The 23458-nt window shown below is 39.0% G+C and overlaps 1 protein-coding gene across 1 annotated transcript in view; it reads left to right on the top strand.

The window, feature by feature from the left end:
- The first annotated feature begins 8171 nt into the window (after positions 1–8171).
- Positions 8172–23458, top strand: part of LOC127449066 (uncharacterized) — a 361616-nt gene continuing 346329 nt past the window's right edge. The window contains exon 1 of the mRNA XM_051712209.1: positions 8172–8362. Coding sequence (XP_051568169.1) covers positions 8322–8362 — 41 coding nt within the window. The 5' untranslated portion in view covers positions 8172–8321. The remainder of the gene's footprint in view (positions 8363–23458) is intronic.

Here is a 23458-nt window from a genome sequence, read left to right as displayed (position 1 = left end):
AGACTACAAATCCCATGAAGCCTTGCTCACTTTGCACCTATGTGTGAAATTCCAAAGGAGAGAACTCTCAACTCCTATTGGATGAGGCGAACGACAGAACGCCCCTCAACCATGATGTCACCGGAGTAAAAATACCTCTGAGATCCTTCTGGGCATCCCTTTCAGCAACATTTGCGTGTGGTGCATAGACGCAACTCATCGCTGCTCTCAGGTATAGTCTCGTTGCACAAGGAAGTAATGTACAACTTGAAACTGTGGCCATACAATCTCCATCTCGCTGGACGAGTTGAGATTACTCTGTGTTCCATCGAACACTCTAACGGATCCGAAGGAGACCGCCGAGCAATCCGCATCTTCATCCATTTGCCTGCAGAAGTGAAGAAAGAAGATTTCTCTTCCCTCTTCAACCGAGTCGACATCGCTGATATCTCAGCCAGTCTGCCGAGTATCAGCAGCCGTACCGCCCGCCGACAGAGTGTAAATAAACATAAAATAACCATAAAGTGTTAATTAAGGGGTTTATAAGTAAAACGTCATAATCCTTTTCGTTTCCCTTTGCATAAAGACCCTTAAGTGCCATTTTCCAAGTAAACCTTAAGGTTGAAAAGTTAAAGGGTTTCAAAAAACAAGATGGCTTAGTTTATATAACCAATTCAAGAGTACAGTAGGTCAAGGCGATTTATTTCGCAGTAGAAAAACTATTGCAGGAGTATATTTGACTATATTTGACCGTCACATAATATGAGAAATTGCCAACAAGCTGGAGGACGATCTAATCTAATTTCTGTGTAACACACACAGAAATGTGCCTAGTATTTTCTGCTCTCTGCATATTTATAAACTGTATAAATGGATGCATTAAAATCATGACACAAGTTCATTTGCTTTATATCATGAATATGTACAGTATATAGGCTATATGTATATATATATATATCTTACAGTCTTACTGACCACCACTAATAGTCTTAATTTCAGTCAGTTCTCAGCACAGTTATACAAGCATCTAAACATCTTGCACCGCCATCCACCCCTTACCTGACTTGTCATTAAAATTTAAATGTGTCTTTCTCAAGAGGGTTCTTGCCAGCTGTAAAAGAAGAATCCTTCATTAATTTTTCCACATGCAAAACTCAGGACTTTTTTTTCTTACATGGGAAAGATTTGAACTCAAAAAAGTGTTTGAATCTATTAATTTCCAGGATTGTACATCATACAAATGGAAATCCGCTTGTGTTTCTTCCAGAAATTAGTAAAAAAAAAAAAAAATAAAACTCTTTATGCAGTGATCACAAACGACTGTGATTGGTGCAGCTTGAAAATTGCTGAGAAAAGGAACAGTTGTCACGTGACAACGCTCCCCACATGCATTTATTCACCACCTCAGAAGAGGTTGGACAATAATTTACATATTAATAATGATACTGAGAAAGTTTAATAGTGATTTAAATGAAAATAAAAACATAGTATAAAGTATTTTCCTATGTGGTAAAATTGCCCAAATATTGGTTGGGACAATTACGATCTTCTGAAAGTAGGTAGAGACATGTTGTATCCATGGTAACAGTAGAATTTTATTATGGTAAAATGTGTGTCACTGTAGTAAATCCCTTAACGGTTTCCTTAGCCAAGAGAAGCGTCTAAGGGATTATATGTAACACCCTCATGTTATTTCGGGAGGTAAGGGAAAATCACACTTAATGGGTGGGTTGCACCAATAAGGATGAAATTAGGCAGAATTTAGAGCTAATCCAGGGTTTGTTGATCCAAGTTTTATTTTAAATTGAGTTGTGTTGCACCACTTAATTTTAAATACAGTTTAACAAATCAGAAATTGGCCTTTTAACCCATGATTAAAACGGTCACCTGCGATTCATTTTGTCCGCCATGATGGATTCTGAACTTAGCTGTGGATCATTAGTACATAGGGTATATCAAGGAGGTTAAGAAAATGTAGCAGCAGTGTGTACAATGTCACAAGCTTTAAAATATGGCATCATGATTTGTGAAAAAGGACCACACGGGTCTCGGATTGACCAACTCCCCTCGTCAGCACCACTATTGTGGCCAGATGCTGCCAACTGAAAGAAGTATAAGAGAGGAGGGGAGCAATAATGATCACCTGTCGCTTGTAACCGCTCTCGTTAAATGACGAAATTATGGTCTACTCTCGCTTCTCCTCGAGAGACCCATCTCTGTCCGGTGTCTCTGCATGTAAAGGATGGGGAAGCGGGTAATTGTGCCATCACACTCGCACACCGAATTTGAAAGCACACATTGTGGCCAACGGCCCAACATTTCAGACCATAATAAACATAAATAATGATACACGTCTCTCAGAGGGCTGACGGCACATCCACTGTTAGCGTACCTAGTTATTCATGTTTAATTGTAGGTCCGTTTTTTATTTAAACCACCTCAGCTGCAAGTTTAAAGTGAATCCCTATCTGAGATTTAAATAAGAGTTTAAAGTATTGGAGCAACAGGATTAATGTTAATTCAGATTTACTGTGAAATTTAAATCAGGATCAAATCAATGGTTAAAATGTAACCCTGATTATTTATAAACAAAGTTTAAAGTTTGGTGCAACAAAATTATCAGATAAACCTTGATTTAATCTAAATTTAAGATTAATCCTTGTTGGTGCAACCCACCCAATGTGTCATACTTAAGGGAAAAACTTAAGGTGTTTTATGCAACCGGACATTGGGACTTACTTGTTATTCTTATTAAATAATATATTAATACAATAAATCTTCATTCTGTTTAGGCAATAGTGTGAGGTTTCCATGGTTACATGGGCTGGTTTTTCTCAGTTTAGAAAGCAGCATCAACACCATGATCATTTCGAGCAATTCAGAGGAACTATCCTGTATCATTTAAAAATGTAAGAAAAAATATAATATGTTTGTTGAAAATGAAAATAGTTGCTGGCTCCAACTGCTAACAGCACTTGCATTGTAACCAGTTAATTTAGAAGTTATTATAATATTTCTAATCTTGTAAACATGTTACATAATTTTGTGCAATAAAATGTTGTCACTTCACACATGGTGTTCTATTGATTAGAATTAACACTAGATTATTGATCCTTCATATTCAACATTCATCAAAGACATATCAATTATCAAAATCAATAGAATATTAATAAGGATTAATATCGCCGGGGCACCACCCTGGAATCAGGGACTAATAACCAGACAGTATAACAGTCTCAATATTAGATTGTTGATGTTCTCCGGACGTCGGTTTTCCTAAGAGAACACCACATGTGTGTTTCTAACAATAGTTTTATTTAGATCCCAAACTTTATACCTTACTCTCCCACCATTATCGCATTTTATGAAAAAAAAAACAAAAAAAAACAAAAGACTTGTCCTGTCCTTAGAAAATCTTTCATAATAATTTTTTTTTTTTTTTTATTGTTCTCAAATTCATATTGTGTTTTTATGCCAATTCCTGCCTAGTTTACTCTGATAATTGTGCAGATTTTATCTTTTGGGAATCATTCACCAATGGAGCATGGCTGTCCTCTATTGTAAATTTATGGTACTGCATCTCAGCACACTGCCACTCGGCCTAAAATTTGGAAGAGTATTCAAAATTCTGGGCCTGCTATTTTCAAAAAATAGCCAACTTCCTCTGGGAATGACTGTAATTTTGAAAGTTGTCCGGCTTGATGAGTCCAATATATGTAGCAAGTTTGGTGACCATAGAAGAAACTGACCCCACCACTTTTGTCAAAAGGTGGCACTACAGAGCTCCCAAGCCATGCCCATGTGTTAACTTTTGGACAGGTCTAATGGCTGACAACTCTGATGTGTGTGCAAAATATCATAAAAATTCAAGCATGCCAAGTGCCTCAAAAACAAGTGAATATACATAAAAAGGAATAATAACATTTAAAGCGTTACCATGGCAACAGTATTTAAGATATCAAGAATCACTTCAGAATTTTAAATCCGCACTGTCTTGACATTATTATAATTTTTTTATGCAATTCAGGTAAACATAAGAGGGATATTTCAAATTCTGTTAAAAGTGACACACTTCCGCCAGTTGGTGCCGCTACGACCGTGACCCACAATAGCCACATCAATGTGATCAGCCCACAAAGACAAACATTTGGCTCAGTTGTGATGTAAATCACACTATGCATGTAGAAGATATGAAACACTTCCTTTTCCCAATTTTTCTTGACGTTAATTTATCTTGTTGCCATGGCAACACCATTCGATATATCAAAAATCCGTTCTCAATTTAGCATTGTCAATGTCTTGGCATGATGTCACCCACATTTGTTACCTGTAACATAAAATCCCTAGGAGGAGTATTTCAAATTCCAGAGTATGCATTTTTCAAACAATCCAAAATGGCCGACTTCCTGTTGCGGAGCTTATGACTGTCAGAGCAAAAGTTGTCTGACTTGATGAGATCTATGTGTGTACAACGTTTGGTGAATGTAGCTCAAAAGGGATGTGCTACAGAGCCCCCCGAACATGCTCATTTTCTAGGTGGCACTACAGAACACCCCCTGCACGCCATGTATTTGTTACTGGAGGTGCAGGAACAGGAAAGTCACATTTAATCAGAGCTATTCATTATGAAGTGACCAGATTATCCCAAATTGCAACTGCACCAGACAAAGTTTCTGTTCTATTGACAGCACCTACTGGAATTGCTGCTTTCAACTTGGGTGCCAAGACCATCCATAGTACATTTTCAATCGGGACAGATGTCAAATTGCCTTACCTGCAGGAGAAGAAAAATAAATATAATGCATGTGGTATTAGTGACTTGCATAGACTGATTATAGATTAAATTTCTATGGTAAACCACAGCCTGCTAGCCTATGTATGGTAGGCTTAGACAAATAAAGCAGACAGATGACTACTAACCATTTGGTAAAGTTAGTATAATTGCTGTGGGAGACTTTTTCCAATTACCACCTGTGAGAGGAATTTGTGGAACAGCACATTTGCACTGTCAGAATTAAATATCATTGTTAGACAAAAAGACTCAGCTTTTGCAGAAATATTGATTAGATTGCGTAGCAAGAGTTACCTACTATCACATAATGACTTAAATATGCTCAAAAGTAGGGAAACTGGGCAAACCTCTTTCGCTTTACACATTTTCCCAACAAATACACAAGTGGAAGAGCATAACATCAAACAGATAATTGCATATTGCCCAGACCACATTTGTGTAGAGGCTCAGGATTTTGAGAAAAATCAACAAACTGGACAAATGCAACTTAAAAAGGGACACTTTTCCAAAGTATTTAATTCCTGTTTACCAGAAACGTTTCTATTAGGTAAAGGTGCACGAGTCATGTTAATTAAGAATATTGATGTCACTGATGAGCTTGTAAATGGTGTCTGTGGTACTGTAACAGACATGGCCCTTAATACAAACAACACAATTGTGAATGTAATATTTGTTCAGTTTGATGATGATAAAATTGGGAATACCACAAGAAAGCATATACCACCACCTAGAAACATCATGAATTCCACTCCAATTACTTTAGAGGCAGAGCGAATTTACAGCAAGGGTGGTTTGCAAAAGCAGTTCCCATTAAAGTTGGCATGTGCTTGCACTCTTCACAAAGTGCAAGGATTAACTGTCAATGAAGCAGTCATATCACTAAAAAAAGATTTTTGCAGCTGGACAGGCATATGTTGCTTTAATATGTTGTCGAGTCAAGACTTTAAGTGGGTTGATCATTCAAGATTTTGCTGATAAAGCAATTTATTGCAAAAAAAAAAAAAAAAACATCCAAGAATGTATCAACACAATGCCACAGATTGAAATATTTCACCACATAGCACCAACAAATCTTTATCAATTTTTCTAATGAATGTTCAGGGTTTACACTGCCATTTGCTAGATTTAACGGCTTCAATCCAATCCTATCATTATAGCTGTAACAGAGACATGGCTGTCTGCAAACATATCAAGTGAATCCACTTGCATTGAAGGTTACCACTTCACAGTGCTCCAAGTTGTTTTGCTTACAGTAAAGACAACCCTCTGTTAAACTCAGTTTGAGACAAAAAACATGGTGGTGTTGCCATATACTATAGAACTAATAATGATTACAATATTTTGGACATTCCCAATGAGAGTGCATAATATGCCAACTCAACAAACTTGATATAATCATAGTTGTTATTTTCAGGCCACCACTATATCGCTTATCTTTATTTCACAAATATATTACCAAACTCTGTAATGCAATACATTAAACAATATGTCAGATAATATATTTTTAATTGGTGATTGGAACCATGCTTCTAGCAGAATTCAAACTAATAAACGTATTCAGAGCTGAATACTGTATTTGTTCACTTGCGAAAAAAACATGGAATAATTTCACGGCTCCCAAAATGTCTATGTACTTTTGCGTCCATTCTTTTTTTACTTTTTAAACCCAAAAATTAAAAACGAAAATTGATTCTTCTTTATTGATTTTAACACTGATGAATAGAATAAGCAGATACAAACTCATTTTCTGTTGATACAAACTCATTTTCTGTTGATTATTTCATTTTCTATTTAAAATGGAATAAAGAGAAAGGGGGAAATGGCTCAATTTTCATTTTCTTTCATTGTTTAATTTTTTTTTATTTACGGCTTGAATATTTGATATGCACGTAAGCGATACTAAAACGCACCTTTCATCAGATTGGTCAATTTGCCCCGTCATCTGTAACCTACTGCCTTAATCCCATAAACTAGAATTAGAGTTGGGATCGCTCAGCAAATTTGTCTCAATTTTCATTAAATATTGTCCTGAACCACCACTAACTGTAAACTATGCATGCCATATGTATTAGAATATGGCTGCTTGGCACATCATGGTGTTGTTGTGAGGTGTTGCCTCTAATGGACAACGCGTGAGAGATCGCAAGCCACATCACTTGGCATGCTGACTGGGTGTTGGTCTATTATATATCATTTTTATTTTTATTAACATTGTATGATTTTGTAGTACCTGTGTATTCATGTCCCATTGATAAATGTAATGTAAAAAGTAGAGATGTGAATCTTCACTGGCCTCACAATTCGATTACGATTATGATTCAAAGGGTAATGATTCGATTATAAAACGATTCTCGATGCATCACCATGCATCTTGTCATTCAATTTCTTTCTTTTTCAGTTTCTTCAAAATTTAGTTTTTACTCTCTATTTTTTCCCTTTCAGCTTTTTATTTAACAGCTGTTTTAAAAATCAGAAGGAGTCACATTACATAAACTGGCCTTTTACATTCAGTATGAGCTGTGAACAAAACATGGAATATCCACAAGATTAAATAAATGGTTCTATAGTTTAAAAGAGTATCTCAGTTTTTCAGTTTCTTTATTTAGGTGGGTAAAAAAGAATTAAATGAAAATATCAAAATCTCCCGAACTTTCTTCTGTGTTTTCCCCTTTGTGTGCGAATCAGTGCAATAATGGGTGCGAGCTCATCTTTCATGTTGTTTGTTGGCTTGTTATCACGAATAAACTCTCCCATTGCTATTTGCATGGGTTTGTGAAAGAATTTCGGGATCGTAGTTTCATTCGGGCACAGATGGGCATGTGTTTGATACAGCTGGTCTGCAAACAGTTGTGTTTGTGCACTTGACTTTAGTGCATGCACTTAACTCGCGTCCTTGTTTCTACATCTGTCTTTGGCGCGCGCCACTGCTCTGCCGTGATTTAAACTGAACCGATTCAGAATCGTTTGAGTATGAATCGCGATGTATCGCTGAAACGATTTTTTGCCCTACCTCTATAAAAAAAGAGTTCTGTTGCTTTAGATAAAAGCGAATGATAAATTAATGTTTAGGCATCATGAACATGTATTGAAGTGGACATAAAATTCGAATAGCTCGCAAGTCCGTTGGGACTTGGGACACAGCGTGTAAAATCAGGACTGTCCCTGTTATTGGGACGTCTAGTCACCCTATCTCCATAAGTGCCATGTTAATTTCTGCAAGCCGTAGATTGCTGATAGAGTGAGCTGCCGACGTAATTGCCTCAGCCTGGATGAACATTTAGTAAATAATATTATTAAATTTCAAATATAAACTTGTGTTAACTCATATTAACTCGTGGGGTGCGACACTACAGTCACTACAAAATCATATAATGTTATTAATACACTATATTGCCAAAAGTATTCGCTCATCTGCCTTTAGACGCATATGAACTTAAGTGACATCCCATTCTTAATCCATAGGGTTTAATATGACGTCGGCCCACCCTTTGCAGCTATAACAGCTTCAACTCTTCTGGGAAGGCTTTCCACAAGGTTTAGGAGTGTGTTTATGGGAATTTTTGACCATTCTTCCAGAAGCGCATTTGTGAGGTCAGACACTGATGTTGGACGAGAAGGCCTGGCTCACAGTCTTCGCTCTAATTCATCCCAAAGGTGCTCTATCGGGTTGAGGTCAGGACTCTGTGCAGGCCAGTCAAGTTCTTCCACACCAAACTCACTCATCCATGTCTTTATGGACCTTGCTTTGTGCACTGGTGCGCAGTCATGTTGGAACAGGAAGAGGCCATCCCCAAACTGTTCCCACAAAGTTGGGAGCATGGAGTTGTCCAAAATCTCTTGGTATGCTGAAGCATTCAGAGTTTCTTCCACTGGAACTAAGGGGCCAAGCCCAGCTCCTGAAAAACAACCCCACACCATAATCCCCCCTTCACCAAACTTCACAGTTGGCACAATGCAGTCAGACAAGTACCGTTCTCCTGGCAACCGCCAAACCCAGACTCGTCCATCAGATTGCCAGATGGAGAAGCGTGATTCGTCACTCCAGAGAACATGTCTCCACTGCTCTAGAGTCCAGTGGCGGCGTGCTTTACACCACTGCATCCGACGCTTTGCATTGCACTTGGTGATGTATGGCTTGGATGCAGCTGCTCAGCCATGGAAACCCATTCCATGAAGCTCTCTACGCACTGTTCTTGAGCTAATCTGAAGGCCACATGAACTTTGGAGGTCTGTAGCGATTGACTCTGCAGAAAGTTGGCGACCTCTGCGCACTATGCGCCTCAGCATCCGCTGACCCCGCTCTGTCATTTTACGTGGCCTACCACTTCGTGGCTGAGTTGCTGTCATTCCCAATCACTTCCACTTTGTTATAATACCACTGACAGTTGACTGTGGAATATTTAGTAGCAAGGAAATTTCACGACTGGACTTGTTGCACAGGTGGCATCCTATCACAGTACCACGCTGGAATACACTGAGCTCCTGAGAGTGGCCCATTCTTTCACAAATGTTTGTAGAAGCAGTCTGCATGCCTAGGTGCTTCATTTTATACACCTGTGGCCATGGAAGTGATTGGAACACCTGAATTCAATTATTTGGATGGGTGAGCGAATACTTTTGACAATATAGTGTATATATATACATATATATATATATATATATATATATATATATATATATATATATATATATATATATACAATGCATCCGGAAAGTATTCACAGCGCTTCACTTTTTCCACATTTTGTTATGTTACAGCCTTATTCCAAAATGGATTAAATTCATTATTTTCCTCAAAATTCTACAAACAATATCCCATAATGACAACGTGAAAGATGTTTGTTTGAAATTTTTGCAAATTTATTAAAAATAAAAAATGAAAAAAATCACATGTACATAAGTATTCACAGCCTTTGCCATGACACTCAAAATTGAGCTCAGGTGCATCCTGTTTCCACTGATCATCCTTGAGATGTTTCTACAACTTGATTGGAGCCACCTGTGGTAAATTCAGTTGATTGGACATGATTTGGAAAGGCACACAACTGTCTATATAAGGTCCCACAGTTAACAGTGCATGTCAGAGCACAAACCAAACCATGAAGTCCAAGGAATTGTTTGTAGACCTCTGAGACAGGATTGTATCGAGGCACAGATCTGGGGAAGGGTACAGAAAAATTTCTGCAGCACTGAAGGTCCCAATGAGCACAGTGGCCTCCATCATCCGTAAATGGAAGAAGTTTGGAACCACCAGGACTCTTCCTAGAGCTGGCTGCCTGGCCAAACTGAGCGATCGGGGGAGAAGGGCCTTAGTCAGGGAGGTGACCAAGAACCCGATGGTCACTCTGACAGAGCTCCAGCATTTATCTGTGGAGAGAGGAGAACCTTCCAGAAGAACAACCATCTCTGCAGCACTTCACCAATCAGTCCTGTATGGTAGAGTGGCCAGACGGAAGCCACTCCTCAGTAAAAGGCAAATGATAGCCCACCTGGAGTTTGCCAAAAGGCACCTGAAGGACTCTCAGACCATGATTGAACTCTTTGGCCTGAATGGCAAGCGTCATGTCTGGAGGAAACCAGGCACCGCTCATCACCTGGCCAATACCATCCCTACAGTGAAGCATGGTGGTGCCAGCATCATGCTGTGGGGATGTTTTTCAGTGGCAGGAACTGGGAGACTAGTCAGGATCGAGGGAAAGATGAATGCAGCAATGTACAGAGACATCCTTGATGAAAATCTGCTCCAGAGCGCTCTGGACCTCAGACTGGGGCAAAGGTTCATCTTCCAACAGGACAACGACCCTAAGCACACAGCCAAGATAACAAAGGAGTGGCTCTGGGACAACCCTGTGAATGTCCTTGAGTGGCCCAGCCAGTGCCCAGACTTGAACCCGATTGAACATCTCTGGAGAGATCTGAAATTGGCTGTGCACCGACGCTCCCTATCCAACCTGATGGAGCTTGAGAGGTCCTGCAAAGAAGAATGGGAGAAACTGCCCAAAAATAGGTGTGCCAAGCTTGTAGCATCATACTCAAAAAGACTTGAGGCTGTAATTGGTGCCAAAGGTGCTTTAAAGTATTGAGCAAAGGCTGTGAATACTTATGTACATGTGATATTTTTCGTTTTTTATTTTTAATAAATTTGCAAAAATTTCAAACAAACTTCTTTCACATTGTGAAACCAGAGTCCACAAGCCAGCTATGGAGACGGGTCAGGACCAGTAGACCTTTGACAGAATTTGTGCACATTTCAGGCTTGGCAGTTGTGTGAGTCAAAAAGTGCAATATGAAATATTATTTGTATTTCCAAGTATTCCTTATCAATTTCTCAGTTCATTTTAAATGCATTAAGTTAACTTATATTTTTATATAGAATACTGTATATTATATTTGCCAAAACATTGTTTTTATTTTTTTTATTTTTTCTGTAGAACAGTATCCCACCACAGCACAGCACTGCATATGAAAATGCGCAGGCCACCATTGCATCTGAAATTGCACAGTCCAACACTGCATCGGAAAATACACAGCCAACATTTGTCCTTAATCTTTTTCCAGATGACACGTTTGTATGTTTCCTGACAACTAGGAAAAGCATGACTACTGACAACTATTTTTAATTTGTTGTCAGTACCTTTTTGTAAAGTAACATTTCCTATTTGCATTCAGTAAGATACTGTAGTTTACTGACAACTCTGCTATGTACCAGGATATCCGTGCAATACTGATGAAAGCACCACATGGACCCTCCATTGTGGAGAGTCTAGAGAGTAATAAAATTACCACCAAGCAAAGGCGTGCAATGGTGCGAATTACTGTTTCTTATCTTATTGAGAAATATGGTGAAACGTGAGTATAAATAAGTTGTATTTGCATGTATTTTCACCCAAATCAAGACAGAATGAGACTATTTTGAAACAATGTTTTTCTTTCTTATTTGGCAATCATAATACAGACCATCAACAGAGACCAAAAAGGCAATGGCCATGTCTCTAGTAGAGACATTTCCCTGTCTCCGTGACCCTGAAGGAAATGGCTTTGTGAGTATATTCATCTTATTTTATTCTGCTGACCGACATTATCTATCTCAGCTGTCATTTAACTTTTCTGTTATATTGAGTTATACTGGTCAACTTTTCGTTCCCTTTTATGATTTTTTATTTTTATGTGAGTCCACCATTACTGGTGTTTTTTGCACATTGGTGATTTAAGGTTGCAAATGATACTGTGTAGATTTTGAAACATTATATAACAACAACAACAACAACAAACATTATCTTTCAGGAGGCCTGGTTCAGCCAGGGGCGAAAACACAGGCCTTCCACAGGATTTCTTGAGGAACGCCTTCGCAATATAAGAAAGAGGATGCGGAGATTAAGAACACAGCCCTCCGTAGTGCCTGTCTGTGAGGAGAGGTTGACTTTCATTCCTAGTAAGACTTCTGCTTATAAACAACTACAGCACCCTTGGTAAATATAAGGAAATCAAGCTGTGGAAACATGTCTTTCCTGTCTATATTCTTAGTCTTTCATTAAAATATTTAAAATATAACCTTCAAGTAATTTAAGGAATAACTGATAATGATCCATTGAATTATTGAAAAACAAATGCACAACCAGAGGTGGTAGACAACAAAAGTCTTTTTATTTATTTATTTTTATTTTATTTTTTTATTAGATTCTTAATTTATTTTTATTTTTTTTCCAAGTAAAAGTTCCTAAACATTCTTATAACAACATAAATTTACTTGACAAGAAAAATGCCATAAGATCTTACGTCTTGTTATGAGAGAAAATCTAAATTTTAGTAAGATTTGTTTAAAACAATGAAAAACTATTTGCTAATGGGGTAAGAAAAATCAACTTAAATTCATTGGGAAAACAAGTTTATTTTTCTTAACCCCATTGGCAGATTATTTTTCTTGTTGTAAGAATAAAGTCAGATTTCTCTGAAAACAAGACTTAATATCTTATGCCATTTTGCTTGACAAGAAATTTTGTTTTAAGAATGTTTAGATATTTTTACAGTAAAACAGGACAAAAATACTGGGTAAAAAAATATATTTTTCTTTGCTGTGTAATGTAGCACAAATCTTCATAGCTAGTTGATAGTGTCACTTTAGAAATAACAATGGTGCTTTTAATCAGTTATTGGGGTAACAAGGGTGCATGTGTGTGTGTGAGAGAGCGAGAGAGCGAGCGAATGAACGGGCTTGTGTGATTACCTGCTTCTGCCATGACTCTCGTCTTGGAGATTATTTAGCCACTCAAACTATTGTCCTCACTATGTATGGGGTCAATACTGACACATGTCCTTTTCCATTCTCATTATTAACATTACCAGTAGATATAAACTTCTTACTTATTTTTACTTAGAGATGTCCTGATTTGTGCAGCTCAGCAACCTTTTTTTGCACATCAATACTGTATTCTATGACTGTAGAAATTTGGCCTGTGTGTCACCTCATATTTATACTCCAGTAAAATTATATTGTGGATTTTCCCCCCACATTTATTTACTTTGATATTTCAATCATTTTACTTGACTTAAAGGTTAGATTTTTGTGAATATTTGAAAGAAGGAGCAAGAGGATAAACAGCCTGTTTTGCTCATATTTACCAGGGGTGACAATATTTGTGGAGGGCACTGTACATATACAGCTGATGTAAATTAACCAGTATGACTTTTTACATTGCCAATTTACCTCTCAACAGCATCAACTTTGTCTTCTGAGAGAGCAATTCAGTTAAAAGAATGGCTAAAAAACAATACCAGACCACAGGACCAGGTTGAGTAGTATATGAAAGCAACTGCTCTTTTTAGGGCTCACTGGATTCGCCAGAACAACTCCAAACCAATATCTGAGATTTTATCAGAGTTCCCTCGTCTAATGGATACCCCAGGCATGGTAAATGCAATATAACCTCAGTGTCTTTTTCGCTCTGTTGCCCAGTAGATTGAAGCAGATGAATTTTAATTTTGATTTAATAATAACTGTAATAACATTAATCATGTGGTAAAGTGCCAGCCTCACTTTCATCACTTTAAAAAACTGAGTAAAATAAAAATACAATAAAAAATCAATTGAATTTATCACTAAAATTCTATGACGTTATAATCATAATTTCCAACTACAGATATCTCAAGACTTTAGTGTACTTCACCCTGATGCTGCTGACAAATTGTGCTCATCCTGGTTGCCTGACTTTGCTGACAAGATCCTGGCCTTTGCTAAAAGAGATGGACGACAAATGGATTTACTGAATTTAGACAACATGTCTGCAGGTTAGTAATTATGTAAAATCAAATGCAGAAGAAACAGTTGCATTAAAAGTACTTGCCCCTTCTTGATCTTCTCTTTTCTCACTTTTTAAAAACACTAAAATGCTGTTTAGCTCAAACTCAAATAACTTTCATTCCTCTGCAAAACACAAATTATTGTTGATGTGTGCGAACTATAACAAAATTGTCGCACCAGTTGAAAAATGTTGTTGCAATCTGGAGCCCTGGAAAAAAGAAGTTACATTTTGGTCTGTCTCTTACACAAAGCTATTGAATCAGAAGACAAGGATTAAACCACTGGACTCTGGAAGGTATGGATTACCTTCATGTTGCCTTTAGGTCAATTTTGGAACTTGAATGTTTCGGACCCCATTGACTTGTATTAAAAGGACAAACAGACATCTCCTTCAAAATATCTTTGTTTGTGTTCTGCAGAAGTAAGAAAGTCATATGAGTTTGAGATGGCATGAGGATGAGAAAACTGTGAAAGAAGTAGATCTTTTTGGTGAACTATTCCTTTAAAGCCACACAAAACCAGCAACATTTAAAATTCTTATTAGTGCAGCGGTTGTTTAGGAGCTGAGAGGTGTATTTTAGCTACTGTCCAGGACGCATTGAGGATGGAGTGTTTACACCTAAAATGTGATGTGGTCACTTGTGTTTTGATGACCTCCATATAGTATATGCTTTTTGTGATCCAGTTACAAACCATTTTGGACCCCATTTACACCTGTATTTAGTGCTGATCGCTTGTGATCAGATCACTGCAATTAACTTTTATCTCCTTTTAGATACCAAAGGCACCATGGCACTGAAAATTTTACCTCAGATCATTCCACCATCAGTGTACAAGATTGGCAACAAAACCTTCCGGCCAACTATTGAGGAAGCCAGAACCTCTTTCATTGATGTACAACCAGTAAGTAGAACATGTGAAAACAACACCAAAGCAGGCTCACTTATTTATTTTAAATTACAGCTGTTTATCAAGTGCACTAAACCTGTAACAATTTTTTGGTAAGGAGTACATACACTTTAATGTTTGATGTTATTTTCTTATTTAGTCTGGAACCAACATGGTGCAGTACCTACTAAAACAGAGGGAGGAGAAGCCCTTCCCATTTGTCTTAGAACTTGGAGTTGGTGGACAGTTTTTTTGTGGTGGTGAATGGGGAAGCCCTAGAAGAGCAGACTCTCCTCAAGGCAGTAGATGTTTGTTTTAAGTCCTTTTTTTGCTTTGACACCCACTTTCCAAAACAGTGTGCCCTTGCCTGGGAGTTTTTGCAGCAGGTGGTTTATGAGATGCCTGGTTCCGAAAATTCAACAATTCGCTTTTTGCGTGCCTCCATTTATGCTGTTGAGGACTAAATTGTTTATTAAACTAACTAATGCAGGTATTTTGTATCCATGTATGTATCTATTTTTATTTATTTATTTATTTGGTATATTGTGAATTGATTTGCTACAGTTTAGTAATTAATGTACATTCTTAATAATTAAAGCGCTGCCTTGTTCTGAAAATTTAATTAAACATTGTTTGAATTATTTGATGCTGGACTAAATAAATTAAATGTTAAATACAAATATTGATAGTATTTATTTAACTTGATATTCTGTAAAATAACTATTTGCTATTATTTTGTCATCCAAAAGTTTTTTAAGTTTTTTAATTTTCTGCCTGGTTCAGAATAAAATGATCATTTTTGCTGGCCATTTATTAATTAAATAAAATCATTTCATATTGTACATGTATACTGTTGTTTATTTGAATTTTTGTGAAACATGTTTTTTTTAAACATGTTTTTAAATAAGCATAACATGCTTATTACTATTTTTAGTAGTAGATTATCTAAAATAAAGAACCTTTGAAAAGAGCAGAACCTTAAAAAGTCACTTTAACCCAGCATCCTGTCAAGAAACAACCCAGCACACTGGTTAAAATAAATAACCCAGCAAGCTGAGTCAAAAATAACCCAGCATGTGTTCTGTCCAATATTTACCCAGCACTGGGTTACCAAATAACCCAGCAATGGTTATTTTTAACCCAGCATTTTTTAGAGTGTACCTTCTAGTTTAAATTCTGTTAAGTCTGGGAAATGTTTCATTTTGCGGTCAATCAAAAGAGCGATGGTCAAAAAACCTTTACAAAACAGGCACTGTTTGCAGACATTGCTTAACGCAAGTGCCGTATACTGGTAATACATCGATGTTTGGTGATTTATTTACGCTGACATCACCTGGGAATATATTGCACGCGGTGCGCACAGAGCCTCAAGTGAGCACGAAACTGCACACAGACACAATCCCTTCCGTCTTTAAACAGGCACTCGCTGCTAGTTCGGACAGACATGAAACAAAAACTAAAGTGCTGGGGTGTTCATTGCCAAAGTTATGTTGCCCTTACTCTGTTGATGAAGATGTGGGATTTCCACATATGATTAAACACTCATGTTGCATTACAACATCTCTTCTAGCATACATTTTTACAGCACGGTTATTCATTCTATAGTGATGTACAACTTCTGAATATATGTTGAGTTGAATATGAAATGCACATTATGTTGAAGCATAAATGCAGGTATGGAGTTAAATGTTGAGTTAGTAATTAGAGCATTTTTTGTTAGTTAAGGACACTAACGAAAATTAACCATGGTTTTATTCAGTAATACTGTAGTAGCCATGACTTAAGTAACAATGACTGCTGTCACCAGTGTTTTCTTGGCAGAAATTATAGTTTTGATTCAGTTAACCATTGTTTTACAATAATAACTGTAATTTCCATATAGTAACCTTGATTTTACTATAGTATTGTAACCATGACAGTAACTATGTTAATTTTGTGGTTACTATGATTTTACTAAAAATACCATTTACTGCTGTAAAACCATAGTGATTTGTAGTGAGGGCAAATCTCTTGGAAGTGTCTGTTACCAAATAGAATATTTATTTTGGGTTTGGCAGTAATATTTCTTTTTCTGTACATAACAAACTGTACCGAAACAGTGACCCTTAAACCGTGATACAAACATAACCGTGAGAAATTTGAAGCATTACACCACTACTATCTATCTATCTATATTGTTGCAAGCAGGGCATGGCCGAGCGGTGTCAGGGCAGAGCGAGGTCGGAAAGATAAGTGGTAAATGATTTCCACCTGTTTGTACACCGGTCTCGTGTTCCAGAGAAGAGTGGCGGGAGTATTTAAGGAGAGAAGACAGCAGCGGACAGGGAGAGACCGACGCACTGAGCTGTGTGTGACTGTGCCGCAGTGACTGCTGAAAAGCAAGGCTGTTGAGTGTTGTTGAATGTGTTTGTTTATTGTACAGAAAAGCACGTTTATGTTTTGATGTACGCTGAAAAGTGTGGCATTAAAGTCTTATGTGGATTAATCACCTGGCTCCCGCTCCTTCCATAGGACAGGCAGAGGTCTGCCATATATCTCTCTCACACACACAAAACCAGTGTAATATATATATATATATATATATATATATATATTACACACACATTTTTAATTGTTAATTTTTTTGTTTTATTGCTAACTGATTAATTTAACATTTTTGCTGTAATTTAATCTAATTATTTATTGAAAAAATACCTAGATCTGAAGATATTGTAATGAAGTCATTTACCATTTTTATATATCCCTAAAATTGCTTTAAATTAACAAATGTAATTCAATGCATTAGGTGTTAAGTTGGTCTAGGTAGAGTTTAATGAGCACAGAAGTAATTTAGCCTTGTAATTTTGTTGCAATTAGGTGGCAATAGGTCTCTGTTTTTCTTTTATTGTTGCATTTTTTTTCTCTGTTCTCTTTCAAAATAAATGAAGTACATTAACTTTTAGTCTGCACTCGTTATTCATACGCAACTGTTTAAATAGCCTTTTGTGGTGAGCAGGGTGGAGCCGAGCGGCGTCTGGGCAGAGTGAGGCCAGGAAGATAAGTGGCAATGACTTCCACCTGTGTGCCAGACCGGCCTGGCCTTCCAGCGAGGGGAGGCAGAAGTATTTAAGGAGAAGAGACAGCGCCAGTAGTGATGGAAAGATCTAATCATTTTTCTGACTTGGATCTTTGAGTCTCGTTCAGCAAAATGAAGGAAACTTTATTCAAGTCATTTCGTTCATTTGAGCAGAATTAAATTAAAATGTTACATTTTCAATAGCCAAATACCCCCCCCCCCCGCATCGTAGGTGGATAAGAACATCTTTACTAGGGATTCAACGTGTTCAACATGGCATACATTTCCGGTACACGCACATATAGCGTATTACATACACAATGTATATTACATATCACAACATCCCCCCCTGTTTAACATAAGTGTGCAAACATCTCAGACAGCCAAGACAACATCAAGATCCCTGATGGATGCACTGATTTTGGGGTCTTTTGCAGCCTCAGTTCTGAGAATCTTTTGTTTGTTTGGGGAGAAGTTTACAATTGCAACAGTATGATGCTCAGGGTCTTCAAATTCTGCATCCAGCCCATCAATGCATTCATCAAGTTCAATGTCTTCATAGTTTTCAGGGTTGGCAGGCGGCTGAGAGTGTCTGCTAAAATAATTTGGCTTCCAGGATGATACACGATGCTGTAGTTGTATCTCTGTGTTTTGATCAGTATGCATTGAAGCCTGGGGTAGCAGCATGCAGAGGCTTTGTGCATATGGTGACGAGAGGTTTGTTGTCAGTTAATACCATGAATGATTTGCCGTACAAGTATGTGTGATAACGCTGCATACCATACTCAATAGCAAGCATTTCTCTTTCAATGTTGTTATATCTTGACTGACATTCAGTTAGACTCTTTGAACCGAAAGCAATGGGCCTGTTGTGTTGCACCAGTGCTACACAAATGCCTCTCTGTGATGCATCTACCTCCATTGTGAGGGTGGCTGCTGGATTGTAGTACTTTAAGCAAGCATCAACAGTCACTGTTGTCTTCAGGTCGTCAAAGCATTTCTGATAATCAGTGTCCCATATCCATTGTGAGTCACTTTTCAGCAATCCTCTCAGATTGTGGGCTTTATCTGTGAACTTTGGTATGTAGGGTGACAGGCAGTTTAGCATGCCCATGAATCAATGAAGTTCATCTTTGCTTTGTGGTGTTGGCATTTTTTGTATATCGTGGACTTTGGCTGGGTCTGGTCTGATGCCTTTGTCTGTGTACAGGTTACCAAAGAAGGATATGCTCTGTTGCTTGATGATACACTTGTCACTGTTAAACAACAGACCTGTTTCCACAGCTCTTTCCATTAGGCTTATCAGATTTCTGTAGTGATCCTCCTCATCAGCTCCACGTACTGCAACATCATCTGCTATGCTGATTGCACCATGAAGACCTTCAAGAATTTGGTCCATTTTGGCTTGGAAAAGGTCTTGGGACACACCGAGACAAAATGGTAAGCGTCTCCAGCAGGATCTGCCAAAAGGAGTGCAGAACATGGTTAGGATTTGTGACTCCTCGTCAAGATGTATCGACCAGTATCCGGCTTTTGCGTCTAGCTTGCTGAACACTTTTGCATTTGCAAATTTTGGGTTTAGTTCTTCCACAGTTTCTTGAGGGCACCTCTTCAGGCTTGCATTTAGTTTCTGTGGATCTAGGCAGATTCAAAGTGATCTGTATTTCTTTGTGCTGAAGGCAAGACTAGAACACCAATCGATTGGCAAGTTTGTTCAGCTCATTTTGAAGTTTGTGCTTGATGTGCATACTGCATTTGCATGGTGGGTCATTGAATGGATTGGCACCTTCCTTTAGGATGAGCTTTGCTGTGCCATTGAAACTGCCAATTTTATCGAATTGGTCTGGTTATTTCTCTTTTAGTTTTTTGATGCTTTTTATGTGATGTCGGGTATTCTCTTATGTGTTGTCTTCCCTCATGTCCATTGCTTTCTCTTTCAGCCATCGCATCAACATTTACTGTCACAAGGCTGAGGAGCTCACTTGTGGGTAGTCCGACTACAGCTGGTCCAGGTACATCAATGACACAGAACTTTGCATCTATCCATCTGGACTTTTTGTACTGGCATGGCATGTTGATGGTTCCAAAGCAGGTGATAACATCACCAGTGTATGACGTTAGCTTTACATTTGATGCTGGTTTTAGACGTTCCATGCTTTGTGGTGAGGCACCATACATCTGTTTGAATGTACGCTGTGGAAGTGTGTTTCCAGATGCCCCAGTATCTATTTTCAGGTGAAGCATGTATCCATGTCCTTGCAGGAGAGGTGGTTTAACATTCAGATTGTATATGCCTCATCTCTGGGTGGTTTCACATGGATGCTATGCATGCATTTTGCACTGATGGTGATGGAGTAAAAGTGTTTTTGGTATGCATACTCATCGTCTCTAATGCTGTCTACAACATTAATGCTGGGCTCATCTTTGCATTTGTAGTCTTTCCTTTGGTTAGCGTGGCTTTGGTATCTGTTGCGTGTTCATGACTTACTTCTTCTGCACTGGCTGGATAGCTGCTATTTTTTACAGCACTTTGCCCAGTGGCCTCTGTTACCACATATAGAGCATGTATCATTATATGCAGGGCACTGCCTAGGCTTATGGTTTGTGTCACAGTTTTGACATGTTTGTCCTCTTGTTACAGCATGGACATTTTCAGTGTGTGACATGCCAAGCTGTTGTATCTGTTCATTACCAGCTGCTAAGGCTTCGTACTTTTGCCCCTCTGCTTGTACATCCGCAATGGGGTGACCTTTAGGCTTGTTGTATAGGTTGTTGCTTAAATCATCGAAAGGAGTACTGGCAATGATAAGTTAGACTAGATGTTCATTAAGCTCATTGTCAGTGAATTGGCATTTCAGTGCTAAAGTTCTGGCTCTTGTCACAAAGTCGTCGATGCTCTCATTTGGTTTTTGTCTATATTTCATGAGATGGAGCCTGTGTATTCTGAAGTTCACATTTAACTTTAGTTGTCCTTCAAAGAAATTCCACAAGGTGTCAGGCTTTCTCTTATCTGCATCGCTGAGCCCACTTGCATTGAGTCGTTTTAATCCTTCATCTCCAATGCCTCTACATATTTTCCTAGCTTGTTTTTCTGCATTTGTTATTTCTTCATCCTTTAAATAAAGACATTGCTGCACTCAGATCGGGGTCAGACCAGTTCATCATTGGTAGATGTGCTGCCATTTTAGCACATTTATCTTGTACTCACGTTAAAAGTAGTCGTTCTTTTCCGTGTTTTGTTGTCTTCTCTGGACCGATTAGCATTATCACGCAGACAATGTGCTCCTTCACAATCCCATATAGGCATACAAGAGAGCACGTCATGAAGTGGTCTCCCGCTTAGGCATTCCACGCAGCCATTAACACAGATTAGGCTCGCGGCATAGTCAGTTTTCGCTTCACTGGTCATGAACACTCAAGCGGATGATACTATAGTTGTTTACCGCTGCCACCATGAAGTATTACTGGACAGAATCGTAGGTGGATAAGATCATCTTTACTAGGGATTCAACATGTTCAACATGGCATACATTTCCGGTACATGCACATATAGTGTATATACCTGAATACACAATGTATTTTGTATCACAACAGTCCCAAAAAGGAAAAAATTATAATGCAGCCAAGGACAAATTATGAGAAACAGAAAGATTTGTTCACGGTATCCGGTATGCTCCGGCCCAGTCGGGGTCAGCCTGCGGAGTGTCGGCAACTCCAGCAGGCTGGCCTAGGCGCTACGCCCGCACCTGCATCAGCGGGCGCCTCCATCTGAGGGGGAGAGCGGCGGGGCACCGTAGATGTTAGGGGTACCGACAGGGGGAGGGGAGAGAGAGTAGGAGGGCTCTTCCGCCCTCGGGTACGCCACCATATGGTCCTCCGCCAGTCAGACAGCTTCCTCCAGCGACGCTGGGAGGTGGCACTGGACCCACTCCGCCATTCCTCTTGGCAGTTGATGGATTAGCTGCTCCAGCACCACCTGGTTGACAACTCCCATGACATCGCAATCCCCCGGCAGCAGCCATTTCCGGCAGGCGTTTCGGAGCCGTTGGGTGAAGGCAAACGGGCAGCCAGTCTTCTCCAGCTTCATGGACCATAAGAGCTGGTGGTACTGCTCTGGACTGCGGCCAACCCGCTGCAGGATGGACTTCTTCAGGTCTTCGTAGGCCAGGAGGTTATCTGCCGGCAGTTGTTGTGCAGCAGGCTGGGCTTCCTCGGACAGCAACGGGAGGATCTGGGCCGCCCACTGATCACGCGGACAGCTCCAGATCTCGGCGGTTCGAGGAAGGCTTCCAGGTCGTCTTCCGCCCCCATCTTCAGAAGCATGGGTGGGGGCAGGGGGTTGTGGTTGTCCGGGGACACGGCCGGGGCTCTCTCCTCGCATGCCGGTCCTCCTTCATAGCCTAGAGGAGCGCAGGGCACAAACTAACGCGGGGTCTTACACTGGTAAGACAAAACTTAATTTGTTTACTTGTTGCCATATCAACACTGTGTAGATAAAAAAAAAAAAATCGCAGAAAAATCTGCTCCAGCAGTGGGAATTTGCACGAGCGCACCGGTGCAGACCTCATGGCTTGTACCTTCAGTGCTCGGGCCCTAATAATAATAATAATAATAATAATAATAATAATAATAATAATCCTTAGAAGAACAATAGGGCTCCGCACTTTCAGTGCTTGGGCCCTAATAATAATCCTTAGAAGAACAATAGGTCTCCGCACTTTCAGTGCTTGGGCCCTAATAATAATTGTGAAAAAACATTCCAAAAACAATAGGGCTTTAGCACCGCCTCTCGGCCTGCACTTTCAGTGCTCGGGCCCTAATAATAATAATAACAAGCCAATGGGAAATATGTATGTCATGGTGAGAACAATGTCCTCACCAAAACTTGTGAATATCAGACAAACTCTGTGACAACCACAGCGATAAACTCATTCAAAATGTTAGGAGGTGCTATGGAGTCCACTGGCCACACCCAAGACAAATAACAAAAGAATTCTAAAATCTTGCCAAACTTTGAGGGGTGTGCCAAGTTTCAAGAGTTTTGAAAAAAGTAATAAGCATTTACGAACTGGGGGCTTATGTCAGCCATCATAAGCCCCTCAAAACACCATGGGAAAATGGGAAAATTGTGGCATTAAAGTCTTATGTGGATTAATCACCTGGCTCCCGCTCCTTCCATAGGACAGGCAGAGGTCTGCCATATATCTCTCTCACACACACAAAACCAGTGTAATATATATATATATCCAACATGGCTGACTTCCTGTTGGGCGGAGTCAAATACAACCAAGTGAACTTTGTCTAAAATGATGAGAGCAGTAACCATACCAAGTCTTGTGCACATCTGAGCAACTTCATCCCAACCATTGCCTGCATTTGGAGGCGCTGTAGAGCTCCTCGACCACACCCAAGCCTAAACACTACATAACTTTTTGATTTTACGCAG

The sequence above is a fragment of the Myxocyprinus asiaticus genome, chromosome 12 (assembly GCF_019703515.2).
Source record: "Myxocyprinus asiaticus isolate MX2 ecotype Aquarium Trade chromosome 12, UBuf_Myxa_2, whole genome shotgun sequence".
Taxonomy (NCBI): domain Eukaryota; kingdom Metazoa; phylum Chordata; class Actinopteri; order Cypriniformes; family Catostomidae; genus Myxocyprinus; species Myxocyprinus asiaticus.
This window is presented reverse-complemented; position numbering and strand designations above follow the sequence as displayed.